Source organism: Miniopterus schreibersii, assembly GCF_964146895.1.
Source record: "Miniopterus schreibersii genome assembly, chromosome: 2".
NCBI classification, from domain to species: domain Eukaryota; kingdom Metazoa; phylum Chordata; class Mammalia; order Chiroptera; family Miniopteridae; genus Miniopterus; species Miniopterus schreibersii.
In genome coordinates, this window is record NC_138102.1 from 13553555 (window position 1) to 13569590 (window position 16036).

The 16036-nt window shown below is 50.1% G+C and overlaps 1 protein-coding gene across 2 annotated transcripts in view; it reads right to left on the bottom strand.

The window, feature by feature from the left end:
* Positions 1-14521, bottom strand: part of PRAG1 (PEAK1 related, kinase-activating pseudokinase 1) — a 49485-nt gene extending 34964 nt beyond the window's left edge. Inside the window, exons 1-3 of one of the 2 annotated variants that reach the window (XM_081127692.1) lie at positions 14403-14521; positions 9594-10013; positions 6033-7882 (exon numbers count right to left, since the gene is read on the bottom strand). In XM_081127692.1, the coding sequence (XP_080983818.1) occupies positions 6033-7882; positions 9594-9923 (2180 nt within the window). In that variant the 5' untranslated portion in view covers positions 9924-10013; positions 14403-14521. Of the gene's footprint in view, positions 1-6032; positions 7883-9164; positions 9249-9593; positions 10014-14402 lie in introns of those variants that run through there. The other variant, XM_081127693.1, reaches the window with a different exon arrangement.
* Positions 14522-16036: the final 1515 nt, after the last annotated feature.

A 16036-nucleotide genomic window follows, 5' to 3' on the forward strand; every position in this document is an offset into this window, starting at 1 on the left:
TGAGCCTTTGGTGGTAATATCACATACCTGCTGATTTAATCATATCAACTCAACCCTTAGGGGCGTTAAGGAGAAGGCACTGGCTTTTTAGCACCTTGCACAAAGTGTAACAGAGAGTGGCTAATTAGTAGATATTGATGAATTAAAGAATCTCTAATCCCCAACCCTAGCCATGGATGCATGCTCAAAAATGGGGAGAATGTCATAAATATTTAATATTTATTAATTTTTAAAAAAAATTACAGAATAGAAAGACAGGCAGCAATTCTCAGTGCTATGGCATCATTAAATGTCCGGTGTTTTTAGGCTCTATCCACAAGCTCATGGGAAGAGGCCAACTATTAATTTGCCCTGGCAAGGAACAGAACATAAACTTGCATTGCTGATACACGTGCTTTGTTCTGTTTGCCAAACTCTGTGCATGGTGGCGGGGCGGATTCTCCCCCTGAAGTATGCCCAGCATTCATTCTCTCCTCTGAATTATTTCAGTTTTGTCAAAAAGGCTAAACATAGAGATCTCTACATATAGTGCTTTCTAATACAAACAGTGATTTTCAAAATACGACATGGACTATCCCATTATGCATCTAGACTATCGGATATCCTGGTAAACCGCTGCCATCCCCTGTAATCCGCCACAGTAGAAAGTGCCACAGGAGTGAAAGAGCACTCGGAGCTATAATCAGATTGGATATGGGGTCTGGAGGCAAATACCCATCTCACTCACTCTGCTCCAGTCCTCTGTGCTCAGCTGAGACCATGTAACTGAGAAACCACACAAGGAAGTCGGCCCAACTTCTCTAGTTAGCACAGTGGCCACATCCGTGGACAGAAAAGAGCTGCATCTATGACACTGTAACCACCTGTCTGCTGAGAAGCAATGTGGGAGGGAGGGAGGAAAATTAAGAGTGACCAAAAGCCCGTGGACAGACTCAGTCTCTGCTCCCCAGAATCCCCGCCGAGGCGGAGAATGTAGTTAAGTGGTGGGTGAAAAGTACAATTAACGTGAGTGACAACTGCAAAACAAGGTCATCTCTTTCTTTTGATCAGTCTCACAGGGGCCAGACTGGTTGGAAACTAAAACCATATAAACTTGTCTCATTTCTCATTCACCTGTCGCCTGCCCTCTAATTCCACCTCTGAGCTCAGGCCTACCTTCCTAATTGGGGGTTTCTTTGTGAGACGTTTGTCTGCGCTAATCAGATGATTCTCCCGCAACTGACCTTGTCACTCAAAAGCCATAAGTCATTTAAAAACAGGTTTGCAGCTCTGAAGAAATAAAAAGCAGAGATAAATTTGATTCTTTTGCGTTTTAATTATTTCCCCAGGCACTTCCACTCTCATTAAATTGCCTTAAGTCTTGAACGTGACATTTAAACTAACAAGTCCACACTTCTTTCCTTTGCAGGTTTTAGTTTCCTAACCAGCAGTACTTGTGGCTCCTCACCTCCTAACTCTGCCCTAAAGTGGAGCAGGGGTGAGCCAGGGACTCCCTGGGGTCCGTCAATCTGAGAAGGTGTGACTGTGTCTGCAGGAGGTTGCCTTGGCAGCAGGAAGTGCAGCAGGGTTGCCTGCCCAGGGCGAGGGCTGGGCACATGCTTGAACACCTCTAAAGCTAAAGCCCGTCAGCACATCAAATGAGCGCTGAGAGCCTTGGTCCTACATGGCATCGCTGCAAGGGGTTTCTCAGGAACACTAGTGGGAGTTTACAGAGGGCAGTATCTCAGACAGACAGATAAGTGATTGCCAAACATACAAAACAAGACCACAGGAAAGCCAAGTCATTCTCAACATCCATTTTTTTTCTTCCAAGTCAGAGTCTTGCGAAACAGGACCATAGGCAAACCAAAAATCATTCTCTGTTCGTTTACAATGGCCCTAGAGAGCAGATGGATCTAACAAGTATAAGTAATACTGCCTGGCATCAAGCAACCCCTTCCTCCAGAGCTCTGAGTGAAGATAATACACATCATGAGATCCGCTATCTTTGTTCTCAGGGGAAGCTGATCCTTAGAAATAGAACCCATCTGACAGATGGCCCAAGTGAGGACATTAAGTTAACTTTGTATGTTGCTCAAAGACCTTTCAAGATTTTTTACCTTGGAAAATTTTCATAAGTAATCTAAACATAATTGTTAAGGGCAAGTAAATTAGATAAATGTAAGTAGGATAAAAAGTTTTTAGGTGGACTTTTACAATAGCTCCCCCAAATCTTTTCAGTAACTTGAAACTTTAAAGTTTTGCTAAGATTAAGCTAAATGATGAAAATTTATTAAATATCTAGATAATTTCCAATGAAAATAAAATACTGAAACGTTAATTACTGAACATAGGTTTTCCCACTTTTGGCTTCCTTTTACCAAGGAACTAAAGGTATTTGGGTCTATTAGCTAACATATTTTGTGCTACGATGAGAAATTTTCTATAAGAAAGCACGTTTCTATGGATTACAGAAAATATTTAAAAGTCTACCAATCCACAGAATGTTAATGTAAAAGACCTTTCACAATTGCTTACTTAGTTCTCACGGGAAATGAAAGGTTTTTAATGGTTAAGAATTCTAATATATGTAATTAAAGCTACTAGAAATAAATAGGGGAACAACTCTGTATTCAAGGAAAGTAGGTTGTATGTTTTTGGTAAACCTAGTCTTCTTGATATTAAAAGAGGCAAGTTTTGCTCAGAACTATGTAACTTTATATATTTGCCTGTGAAATCTTTGTCACTTTGGTTGAACAGATAACTAAATATTGTTTCACAGTAACCCATGATCCTATTTGACTAAATGTTTTAAAACCTTTTACTACTTCTAACGAACGTTCCAAAATCAACTCCAAATGAAATCTTTTTGACCTCAAACTAATGTGGGATTTTCTAGAAGGCTCCTAAAACATTTCAAAAGATTTTTTCTCTCTCCTCATAAAAAGGGAGATGTTAAACAAATTAGGTTCATCTGATATGTTAAAATACATGGAAAGTATTGTCAAATAAGAAGTAACACTAAGCTTTCTTTGCTGTATTACTGTAAGTATGTTATAAATGTTCTAGAAATTGTATGAAATTCCTAAAGTCTAGGGTGTTCTGGTATAATGTTATAAAATATTGCATGTTACAGGAATGACCAAATTTCCTTGTCAATTCTATTATAATAAACTCTCATCAGATCTTTAACAATGGGCACTTCAAGTCTTTTATAATTTATAGCTACTGTTTTACTCTGATGGTTTATCAAAGTGTTCCTCAAAGTGCTTTATCTTCAAGGAGATTCGTGGAGGGGACTTTTGACAAGTGCAGATTTCTCAGGACTTTGAGATCATGGAGCAGAGCTGGGTGGGAATTTTGAGAACTAATTAAAATAAAATAAAAAAGCTGGATTCAAAAAGAGCAAGAATTAATGACATGGGACTGAATGAACTGAGGAAGATGACTATAATTTTTATCCAAACTCTGGGCTAAAAAGAGAAGTAGCTGACACTGATGTAGACTGCTTCTGCCCAAGGTGCCAGATCAAGACTTCCTACTTTAGCTAGAGATGAAACCCTTCCTTCTTTTCTTTCCTCTGGCATTGGCCAAAGCAAAATATAATGCCATCACCTGTACCTCCCAGACCACTGCTAAGGTGAATAACCTCTGGAATTTAGAGAAATATTTATTGCAGGCTACGAGGAAACCTGACTGACTCCTGGCTTAAAGGAGCAAATGCAACAATTCCTGGGAATGAATACATTAACAATACCACCTTAGTGGAAATGGTCTGTGCCTGACAAGATTTACTCTAGAAAATTGTGAGCCCAAAGTTGAAGCCCATTATTACCAGAGAGATTCCGCAAAAATAAGGATCAGTGAAAGTTTCGAGAACTACTAAAGAGTGGTAGCTGAGAGTGGGCTGATGACTTAAATTATGATCACATCTCTCAGACTGAGAGTTTGATCAAAAGGGAGGAATTGTTAAAAAGAAACAATAGGCCAAAAATGGAGTCACTTTTGCTAAGCCCCACCAAGACTTAATACCCAATCTAATTGCAATTTTAGCCTCTCCCAAGAATAGAATTTTAACCCAATCAGTTTGGAATTGCTGGTCAATCCTGGTGAGGTCAGCTGCCCAATAAGACCTCCTCCTACCTTCCCCCTAAAGGAAGGTGACCTTGTCTGAAATAATCCACTATTTTAACTTCCCTATCTCACCCTGTCTCTGCTTATAAAAGCCTTCCATTTTATACTGTTCCTTGAAGCACCTTTCTACTTACTAGATGGGATGCTGCCGATTTATGAATTGTTGAATAAAGCCAATTAGATCTTTAACTTTACTTGGTTGAATTTGTGTTCTTTAACACATTGCTATGGTGACTGAGGTTTCTTCCAGCTCTATGATTCTTAAACAAGAAAATTTCAGTTCCTTCTCCAAAGCTCAGGTGGCATTTCTGGGAGTGGGCAAGGCTCCTTCCTATAGGACGTGGCTATCCCTGCCATAGTCAACAGCTTCTGTCTACATAATAACTAACCTCTGCATTGGCTCCTGTTCACCTGAGAGCCTCTGAATAAATGGTGTTATAAAATTATCATTGTTGTCATCTTGTTTTGCAGAAGAGTAACTTGGAGGCTCAGTCATGGAGACTTGTTCAATGTCACTCGTTCAAGATCACTCAGCCTATCGGTGAGACAGATGCCATATGAACTTGACTTCTAATGCCAAAGCCTGTGCTTCTCCCTCACCTGCCGCGCTTGAGGCAGGTGGATACAATGCCCACACTTCACTCTCCTGCCCTGCTCACTTCTGCCTGCTGACATGTCCTCTGTGTAACCTTGACAGGTTACTTTAACTCTATCCCTGTTTTGTCATCTGCAAATTGGGGATGGTGATTCCTACCTCCTATCAGTTCCGAGGATCAAATGAGTTAATACCTCTAACTCCCAGACCATAGTAAATGCCGTATACATGGGAGCTCCTCTTAGCTGCTGAACCCCTCATCCACTTAGGGAGTGAAAACTGTAACTAAAGAGACAGCCATCCCCTGAAGATGTGGAGGACGTCTACCTCACATGACAGGTGGCCAATGCAATACCAGAACAAAGGAGCAGTCATGAAAAAACCCATGTGAGAGCACCTCAGCCTCAGATACCTTGATGTTCAAAGCCAAGTGTCACAGCTGCTTCTCTCTGTGGTAAAGTCGCTGCTTTGGACATCAATGTGAGGCACGTGAGCTGAAGCAGAACCACTGGAAATGACATGACTAGAGAAAGTCTGTATCATTTTTTGAAAAAACAGCAGGTTTCTCCTTTTCCTGATAGGCATCAGTTTTGCTTTAATAGAGGGGAAAATTTTTCCCCAGGGTTTAAATTCCAAGAACCACTCAATACCTTAAAAAGGGCATTTATTTTTTGGGGGGGGTCTGTGAAAGGTACTATAGATTGGCAGGAGACAGCAGGGAAGCAGTAGGAAAGTTGTGAGTTTCAGCATGCTAAAATGAAACTACATTTTTTTCTTCTTTAAAAAACCCACATCTGAAGGTTACAAACCATATGCAGAGCCTCCAACTCTTTTGCTTTTGGCCCCAAGGCCTCATCCCCATCGTGGTAACAGTTCCTGCAGCACACACTGGCTCTGCCCCTTTGCCTCTCCAAATTCTGGAAGGCAGCCTCCTTTCGCATGTCTAAATAAATGGAGAATTTCAGCATTTCCTTGAAAAAGCCTACTGAAGACACTTCAGAGATAGAAAGAAAAAGAGTTCCAGAGTATAAAACTATGGGCATCAGGAAAGAGCAACAGCTTGGCAGTGCTTCTTGGAAAAATTCATCCCAAATAGCCGATCCCAAGCAGGGCACTGCTTGTAGGCTTGTTTGCTGCCCACAAACATGAGCAACAACTCTCAGAAATTTACATAAAGGCGCGAGGGCTGGGCGGACACTGGGCCTGCACGCAGGACTCAGACTCACAGCCTGGGCTGAAGGCCTTCGGTGCAGGTGGGAAAGGTTCCTGCAGAGCCCTCCATCCTGCCAGGTGAGCCCTGGATCATGCAGACACTCGTACTCACCTTGACTTTGGAGGTGGCGGAGGAGGTGAGAAAGCCTCAGTCCCATTTCTGTCCTTGGGGAACTCAAAGGCAAAAGAGGCCGATTTGCTCATTCCAGTTCCAGCTTTGTCGTTCTGCCCAGAGGAGCTGTCTGTGGGGCAGAGATGGTGCCAGGTAGAGGAGTTTGAGGGGGTCGTGGTGCCATTTTCCACCCTTCTTCCCCAGCCCTGACTCAGCAAGTCCTGCTCCACCTCCTCCTCTTCCTCTATCCGGCACTGACGACTCCAGGCCCCAGCCTGGTGCCGGGGCCGCCTCTGGTCCAAGGCTGGGACAGTGGTAGCAGGTGGGGGACACTTGACAGAGTCGTGGTTGGCGACGCCATTGGCCCGGCAGGAAGAAGCGGGGTCAGTGGGACACCTGGATGAAGGCTGGGGCCCAGTGCTGCCACCTGAGCTCCCTTCGCTGAGGTCGGACAGTGGGGAGGTGGATGGTGATACCGGAGACCCTCCGGGGCTACCCCTGGACAGCTTGGGAGGAATGGCAGGCCTCCCCTTGGGGATGTTCTCACTCACATCATGACGGTGGCCTTCCCTGGATCTCGTCCCCTGCCCGGCTGAAGTCTCCTCGTGGCCTGCCCCAGAGTCCTGGCTCACAGGCTGGCGTGCCCACTGCACGCCCACCGAGGAGTCTGGGCTGCTCAGGTAGATTGTCCTGTGGTCCTCTTTTGGGTAGGCCGCCATGACTGTGATGGTGGCCGCCACCTTGGGGGCCGCATCTGGGCCTTCCCTGTCCTGGCCCCAGCCAGATGCTGGTTTCTGAGCCCAGTTGTTAGCCGTCCTTACTTGGCCCTGGCCGTGTCCTTGGCCCTGGCTGGGGGTGGCTGCTGCCTGTTCAGCCTTGACCTGTGGCCTGGAAGGCACCGGAACCGCCTTCTTCCTCTTGGTGCTCTCAGCATAGATGGGTTCAGGCTGCACAGCCTCCTTGGGGTGGGGGGGCACCTGGGGCTCCCCAGCTGACCCAACACACCTGCTAGAGGTCACCAAGTGGCAGCCAGAGTCCTGCTGCTTCCGTGGCACAGGCTCCTTCACAAGGGAGCAGTAATCACTATCGAGTTGGGGGGTGAAGGGGCTGCTGGTGCCGCTGCTGGCACTGCCACAGGAGAGGCCATCCGAAGAGCTGGCAGCCTCAGAGGGAGGGGACAGCTTCTTGGGGCCCAGATGGGGCTTGTTCTCTGTGGGGCCCTGGCTATAGCACTCCTTTTGGAAGCTTAAAACCTGCTTCATATCCTCAGCTGGCCCCGCACACATTCCCTGCTCCGAGAATGTTGGAGAGCCGTCCCCTGAGCCAGGTCTGTGCTGCGGTCCCTCGGCCTGTGAGGTGTCCTTGGCGGCAGGGACCCTGGGGCAACAGTCCAGGATGGAGCAATATTCTCCCCCTTCACTGTCCCCGGAGGGTGAGCACCTTTGATCGCTGTCATCCTCTGAGGGCAGGGGCTCCCGCAGGGGGTGTGGAGAGGGGCAGAGCCCAGGGCCCTTGGGACAGCCAGGTGGCATCCCGCCAAAGGCAGCCAGTTTCCGGTGGAAGCTGTCCTGAGTGGAGGTCAGCTCTTGGTGGGGAAACGGAGGTTTTTCTTCTCGCCCAGCCTTCTCTTCGGGGAAACTCAGCGGGTGGAAGGCGGTGTTCCGTTCCCCCCGCGCCCCGGGGCTGTGCAGGCCGACCATGGCATACGCCGGCGGGCAGCGAGGGGGGCCGTCCGGGGAGGCAGGGGGGCCGGCAGGCTTCTGAACGCCGCGGAAGCTGCCCAGGTAAACCACTGGCACCTCTTCCTGCTTCGGGAGGGGGAGCTTGCCGGGGGTCCGTCTCCAGATGACCTACACAGCCCCAAGGTGAAAAGACTCACATTAGACCTCGTCAGAGAGAAAAAGGGAAAGAGAAACAGTTGGCAGGGAAGTGCTAAGGCACTGTGAACAGTGTTCCCTGCGCAGGGCAGAGGCTGGGCAGCACGCCTACCTTCTGATCTCCGCCAGCCCTCTCCTCACTGCTGGGCCCGTGCAGCCACTGGTCTTCCCAGACACTGAGCTGCCCTGCCCACCCTGGTCTGTCATTGTTTTGGCTTAGGTCTGTGAAGTTGGGGAAAAATCACTCTAAAAAGAACGTTTTGCCTTCTCCCGCGACACTGCGGGATGAGATAACTTCTCCTATTGGCTCTGAAAAGAGAGTTTTTTGTTTTGTTTAATTTTTGTGTTTGTTAGTCTTTTGATAATTGTGTCATGGTACATTCCTGAAGAAACCAAAGCCATAAGGCTTTTGAAGACACCTTGGGTGAGCCGTGGGGGCAGGGGGAGGAGGTTGAGGGTGGCTTCTGAGTTGAACCATGAGAAAGAGCTGCCAGCTACAGGCAGCAGCCTCAGCCTGGGCCTGCGTAGGTGGCTGGAGTAGCTGAACTACGAGACAGAAATGTGAACTGGTCATTCTCATCAATGAAGTCACTGTCCCCTCCTTTTCCCCTTCTAGGACTCCCCTGACCCCCACTTTTAGCAGCAGCCCCAAAGTAGGCCCTCTATCTGGCTCTTTTCCAAGATGATTCTGAACAGAAAAAGTCCCTGGCTTATGTCTGTGAAGGTTGACCTGGTGAATGGATGTAGCCAGCTCACCAAAAATAGAGCAGCCCTGAGGGGACATGGAGCTCACTGCCATCAGAGCAGATACCTCTCCTCAACCAAGCCTCCCCTGGCTTAACGCTGACCTCTGACTTCACAGACACTCACACACCCTTCCTGACACACACTGTGATGGTCTGGGAAAACCGAAACAGGCAGAGGTCAAAGAGTTCACAAGCATTTCTTAGAAAATGTCCCAGACGTCCAGCCCTGTAGACATGTCTGGAGGCAGAGAGCTGTCCGTGACCTCTAAATAATTATGCCTTTGCAAGCGTAAACTGTGGAATGAGCAAAATGGTCTACTCTCTAGGGATGGAAGTGTTTTACTTAGTGATCCTAAGCCAAAGCTGGTAAAAATCCAAGCTTCATAACTGGAGATATGAACACTGGCTTGGAATGAGATGATATTAAGGAATTGCTGCTAACATTTTTAAGTGTGATAATGATAATGTGGTTATAGTTTTTAAAAGACTTCATTTTTTTAAAGACATACCAAAGTGATGCGATGAATGGGTCTGCTCTAAAATCATGAGAAAAGGAAACAAGATTGGTCATGAGTTGATTGCTGACACATGCTAAATCATGGTGGATGCATGGAATTCGTCACACAATATTGCTCTTAATGTACACATTTAAAATGATTTAAAAAAATCTTAAAACCTTTTTTAAAAAAGCTTCCTTTTGTGTGCCCTGATATTTATCCAAATAAATAATGAAGACAGTCTCCAGGTAAACTTCGAGAGGGTGGATTAACGGTCGTTAGCCTAAAGGAACAGATGAGAAGGAGAGTACCAGTCAGGAAAGGATGGTCTTGGGGCAAGGGAGTCTTGCTCTAATAGCCCTTCCTGGCTGCCAGCCAGTCACCAAGTGTTACAACTGAAGCAGCCCCTGTGAAAATGCCACAGGGGTTACTCAGGCTCACCTGCGAGACGTCGGAGCTCATGTTCCCCTCTGTCCACACATCAGAGGCATCGGAGCTCAGCATGGTGGGCTTCACGGCGATGGTGGGCTTGGAGTAGGGTGAGCTGTTCACACCTTCATCTTCCAGGCGGCAGTGCTCAGGCCTGGGGGGCAGGCGAGGAGGGGGGGGCAGACCGCCTGCTCTGGGCTGGGGACAGCTGGGCAACAGCTGATGGTCACTTCGCAGGCAGAAGCAGTTTTTGCAGGACCCGGGCTTCCAGATGTGCTCCACAAAGTCACTGCACGCAGACATTTTCAGGCTCTCGGGGTTCATTCGGATGGTCTGGTGCATCTTGGGCGGACAGTGCGTGGCTGGTTCATCCTGTACCCAGCTCTCTGGCGTGGTCTCGTGGGAGGCAGAGGTGGGTCACAGAGAGGCTTCCTGGAAAGAAAGAACACTGGCCTGATCAGAGACCTCCCCACCAGAGGAGGGTCTAACTCTCTGATTGGGGAGGAGAGGGGGAAGGAGAGGGGGAGAAAAAGCTAAAGATTAGAATTCCAGTTATTCCCAGGTGCTCACCCATTTCTCATAAGGCTCTTAGTCACTCGCTCGTGGTGTGGCCTTATCAGGAGCTATAAAAACTAAACGCAACTCTGTTACGTGAGTAGAAAGCATAAAAGACATTTCAGCCCCTGAACCTTCTTAGCACCTGGAGGTTTGGGAGCAGTTAACCAGAAATCACACAGATGAGAAGCCTGTCATCTCATCCATGCATTCCCTGCCACTAGGGGTCCAGAGCCTGGGACTCTGTCCTTAGAGAAACACGAACTAGGAACAGTACAGTGAGTGAATGAAACAGTGGCTTCCGGGGCATAAGCCACAATTTTTAACCAAGAACTAGGTGAGTGGGGAGGCAAGTCTGGGCCCTGAAATCAGCCCTCTAATCCTTACTTGAAACCAGGCAGAGACAGGGGGGTAAGAAGGGGGAGAGGTGTGGTGCTGACCTGCCCCCACAGGGGACCCTTGTCAGGAGGTCTGGCATCCTGGGAATTTACCTCCCTCCCCTGCTCCATATACATCACTCAACCGGGTGCTCAGTGAGGTCAGTCAAGCTGAAGCTGCAGTCCAAGGGGAAACAGAAATGCACAAGCACAGCAGTGCTGTGGTCTAGGGGTGGCAGGATGGGATACAAGGGAAGGAGGAGAGGATCACACAATTTTCCCAGTGCTAACCCTGCAGGTAAAGCAGTCAGCTGGCTGAAAGTTTAGTTGCCTCTGAGAGTAAAACTGAAAGCAGAGTTTGTATCACAGAACCTAGTACATTCACCACTGAGGAGGAGCTCAAAGGGCTGCAGATATTAACCAATTAACTTGAATCACACCCTGCCAGGTAGCTTTTATCCCCTTTATAAAGATGGAAAAACAATGGCAACCACATAAACGAAGACTTGTCCATAGACACACAGAGTGTGGTGGTTCTGGAAAGAAGAGCGAACTTTGCTGGCAGTGCCTCAAAGCCATGTCATCGGTTAAACCAGTGGTTTTCAACCAGTGTGCAATACCTGACTATTTAGTTAGGGGCACTGACCTCTTTTCCCTTAGATTGTCCAAAAATAAAAAATTTAAAAAAATGACAACAGCCAGTACAACAGCCATCCAGTGTGAGTGAATCAAAATTATACCTATTTTTTGGTCAAATTGGCAAAAATATATTTTTTGGTGTGCTGCAGAAATTTAGTAATTAGTTTATGTGTGCCATGAGTTGAAAAGGGTTGAAAATCACTGGGTTAGAATGAAAGCTTTTCCCCTCATTTAAATAAACGGACTTCCTCATAAGGTGCCTGTTCATGAGAAAATAATCCTTAAGAACCCAAAATGAACATATTCTTATTAAACAGGCAGGGTTTTGCCCTAGGGTTTGCTCTCCACTTTCTTCCCGTGAGAATCTGCTTTGAGGCTGATGTTCTCTAAACTATCAACAGGACTAACTAGGTGGAATGAGCCAGGTGTCCCAAAGATCATTCCAGAATCTTTGTGGGAAGTGCCATCTTTCTGATCTCCCACACTCACCGACAGGAGTGCTTATTCAACAAGTGCTGGGGCTAAGTCTGCCTCCCTTCCCTCCAAAGTTCACCTGGAAGCCCACTCACTGCATCTTTAAGCTAACAGAACACTCTGAAATAAAAGACAAATATTTGTCTTTCAGCAACCGTTGTTAGGACAGCATGCATCCAGCCCTTTAAGATGATTGCAGGCTAGGTTCCTGTCCCTAAGTGTGCCAGAGCAGCGGCTTCATCCCCTGCCAACTTGCCCAGAAGAGGTCACTAAGCTTCAAAAAGCAAAGGATAGCAAGGAGTTTTCTTTCTCCTACAATCTCAGGTTGCAGAGAGCCTGAGCTCTGCTGCTAAATTCTGGAAGGAGAAAAAGCAGAGGAAGCATTTTGGTGTTCAGTAAGTTTCCATACCCCTGCCCCAAGGTGGGGAGTAGGTCCTTTCTGGGGAGCTGATGAAGGCTGCCTTCCCGGCTACAGAAGAGGAAGACCCCCCCCCCCCCCCCCTGAACGGCAGGCAGAGAGGCTCCTGAGTCCCTAGCTGGGCTGGAGGAAGAGAGCTTGGAACCAGTTCTGTATGGGCTCCATTCTTGTAGCCCCTCACGTGGCTGGGCTATCTGAGGGGTTGGGCACCCAACTACTTCCTCGGAGCTACCACAGAGCCACAAAGAAGCAGTTTGGGGTGCTCACATCTCATTTCCTCAATAGGCAACTGAGAGCACAAACTTGTCATGGTTGCTCGGTGCTGGGGGTCCCGCTCCTTTGTGGACCATGGCCCACTCCAGCCCTGGGACTTCTGGCAGGCTCCGGATTACCAGCCTGGGGAAGCTTCCTTCAGAACCCTCAGTTTATGATCACTCTCTGCCCTCCCATCCGTGGCTCTGCATTTCTCTGACAACGGGCAGACTTTCATCAATACCACCGCTCAGAGATGCAAAGGTTAACAAAGCCCTGGGCTCCTCACCATCACTGACTCACTGCATCCTCTTAAAACTGGTTTCTCAGTCCCAGCAAACAATTTACCACCGTGTCAAGCTAGAAAAGAGTCTTTTCCAGTTCTGTCCGTCTAGAGAGGACATGAAAGGATCTTGATTTGTTTCTTAAGTAAAAGATGGTGAAAAACTCTGAGTGGCACTTACAGATCAGGAGCCACGCCTCACCTACCAGCTAGCAGCTCTCCATGGCCTGGGAATGGCACCTTCCCAGCCCACATTCCTTACCTCTGAGAGAAGGCGGCCCCCAGAATTATGCAAATTCCCCCATTTCTGTGGGAGGCAGCAGTGTGAGACTAGAAAGAGATTTCAGCATTCTTTCTGATCCAAGTCATGATAAAATATCTTCGCCTCTGCAAACTTGTGCACTAGACTTGTGGCTACAATTTGCAAGACCGAAACTGTCAGATACATCCCCACCTCCAGATCCAGATCCACAAAATTAAAGATTTTGGCTTAAAATATTGTCCCTCATACTTGCATCAAAAGTTGTTCATGCCTTACCCTGAAAAGACAGACTACCAGAAAACACTCATCTACAAAATTTACATATATTACAATGAAATTTATGCAACACTGGAAAAGAAAAATATGTATGCAAAAGGATCTAGATTTCAATAATCCACTGGCAGGGGTTGCCCCAGCAGAGAGGAGAAAGTGGCAACCTTAACACACACACACGCACGCGCGCGGTAAGTCCTGATATTCACCCAACTTTTAATTTTGTTTTCCTTCTCCAGTGCCACATAACCTGATCTCAGGAGTAGAAATGTGTTTTTCTGGGCGAACCCCACTACACCTAAACCAGTACGAAAGATACAGTGTTCCACAAAACCCCACAATAAGAAAATAGCTGCAGAATTTCCCAGGGCTTCGCGTCCAATTTCATTTTCAAGAAGGGAAGGGGTTGTTATCCTCCTCATGTCAGGCCCGTGATCAATAAGGTCTCCCGAACCTGACTGTGGCCAGGACTGACTGCAAAACAAAACCCGCCCCTAGCCCCTGGGGCTCGGCCATCCCGGGGGCGCTGCGAAGCTACGTGCTCGCAGGCGAGGCTTCACCTGAGCGACTCGCTACAGTCAGCGGCTCTGCCTCCACTCGCGCTCCCAGGACCTGATTGCGGGGGGTTGTGTGTGTGCGTGGGGGGTGTCCCCGCTGGGGAGGGGGCAGCAGGAGCCAAGGTTAGGAACGTGCCCGGGGCATGCCTTTTCAGAGCGCTCAGCCATGGCTCAGGGAAAAGGCATCACCTCCCTCCCTCCCTCCGGAGACTCCGAGGCTGGCATCTAACCCGGTGCCCCCTGGGGGCAGCTACGACCCCGGGCCCCACACCATCACCCCCGGGGGGCCGGGCGTCCCGGGCGGCCTCTCGCTCTCCACTCCCTCGACGATACTGCCGCGGCGGAAAGGAAGTTTGCACACCGGCGACCCCAAAGCTCGTCAGTCCTGCCCCAAACGGAGCAGCGGGACCAGCACGACCGGCAGAGGACTCGGCTTCCCCGCCCGGAACTCCAAGGAAAGTTTCCCCGTTTTCCCGAGCGCAATTCTCGAATGAATTGAAAACACCCTCGGGTTCCGGCGGCTCCGGGCTCGGCGCCGCCACCTCCGGCGCAGCCCCGAGCGCACGCGGTGCGGGCGCTCCACCCTCCCCGAGCGGCCGCCTGTCACCGGGGCACGCCGGCCGGGGGTCGCCCGCCCCGGGGTCGCCGCGCTCCTCTCAGGCTCCCCTCCGCGGCCACCACGGTCGCCAGACAAAAAGAGGCCGAGTTTGGAGAACGCGTCGCAGGCTCACCTCGGGGCCGCGCTCCCCCGGCCTCGCCGTCGGTCGCCGAGCCGCCAGCCGCCGCGCCGGGCGCCGCGGAGCATTGTTCGGAGAGGGTGCGCGCGCGGTGCGTGCCCGGCCGCGGGCGGGTGCCGTCTGCCGAGCCGGCGGCGGGGTGGCAGCTGCGAGCGCGGCTCCGCCCCTCCGCCTCCGGTGACGCCGCGCGCCCGGCCGGCCGCACCTCCGCACCCGCGCCGCCGCGAGCGCCCGAGCCCCGCGAGCGCCGGCTTCCTCCGCGGCGGTCTCAGGCTGCGCCGCCCGATTCCCGCCCCCACTCCCCAGGCTCCACTCCCGGCCTCTCCTCCCGCGCCCCCTCCCTCCCGCCCCCGGCGCGGGGCCCCGCCCCTGCCCGCGACTTGGCGCTTTCTGACCCCGCGCCGAGCCCCCATTGCCCCCCTCCCCAGCGATGGCTGTGCGCGATGCTGCAGGGCCGAGCGTCGCCGTGTGCAGCCTTCCACGATGTCTGCGTGGATGTCCCTTCACCCAGTCGGCTCCGTGGGGGTTGGGGGTGGAGAACGGGGCGGATAAAGCACCAGCTCTGGAGGGGGGGGGCACCAGAAGGCGAGGGGTCGCGAGTGGAAGGAGGAGGTCAGGAGCAGAGACGGGACGGGAAAGCTGCGTGGGCACCGTGATCATCAATTACCGCTGCCCTTGGGAGGAGGGTGGCGCTCGACGGAGCCGGGCTGGGCACCCCGACGGCGGGTTCCAGGTCCTGCTCAGTCCCTGGACTGACTCGAAGCCTCAGGCCATTGGCTTAATCGCTTTGAATTTTACTTTTCTGGTTGTGGAATGCAAGGGTTGGAATGGAGATAGCTGATCTTTCACGACGCTGGCACCGTCAGGTCTTCCGCAGGCCAGCATTACACCTGTGTTTACACCGCTACTGTCAAGTGACTCATTCGCTGGGATAGAACTGGTTCGAGAGTCCTGGGGCTAAAAATCTTTTCACCGCGGGAATGGCATCCTGTGGCCCAGTCAGTCCCTCCCTTCCTTTAGCTGCCTAATACAGGATCACACCTTGACCTGGGTGTGTCCTCAGGCAGCCTGCACCAGGTTGGCTCAAACCTTTCGCCTGCCTGGGCTGGGGAATGTGGTGAAATGGGGCAGGAAGGAGACCGGGAACAGCACCTGTGGCCTCCCCTCTGCTCCGGGCCTCTCCAAGGAGGCAGTGCCTGGTAATCCCAGTTAGGGTCCCCAGACCATCAGTCTAACAGGATGGACCTGTCAGCCCCACCCCGCTGGGAAAAGGAAGGCTAGGCCCCACTCTCCTTGTGGCCTGGCTTCACATATCAGGGCTTAGAGGATGAGAAAGTCGGTGGGGGAGAGAGAGGAAGAAGACGGGTTTGAGGTTTGGCTTCTGTGAAAAAAGGAGAAAGGTGGAAGGATTGGGGAGAATATATCCGCATGCTCCAATGTCTCCGATTTCTCCAGAGGATGAATAGAATTTGGGGGAAGGCGCAGAGGAATGGAAGTGAAACTAACATCCCTTAAGTACCCACCCTGTGCCAAGCAACCCCGCGAGAGGGACATCATTCCCATTTTATAGAAGCAACCGGAGATGCACAGCCTATCGGCTGAAGCGTGGTAGGTAGTATGGGATCGAA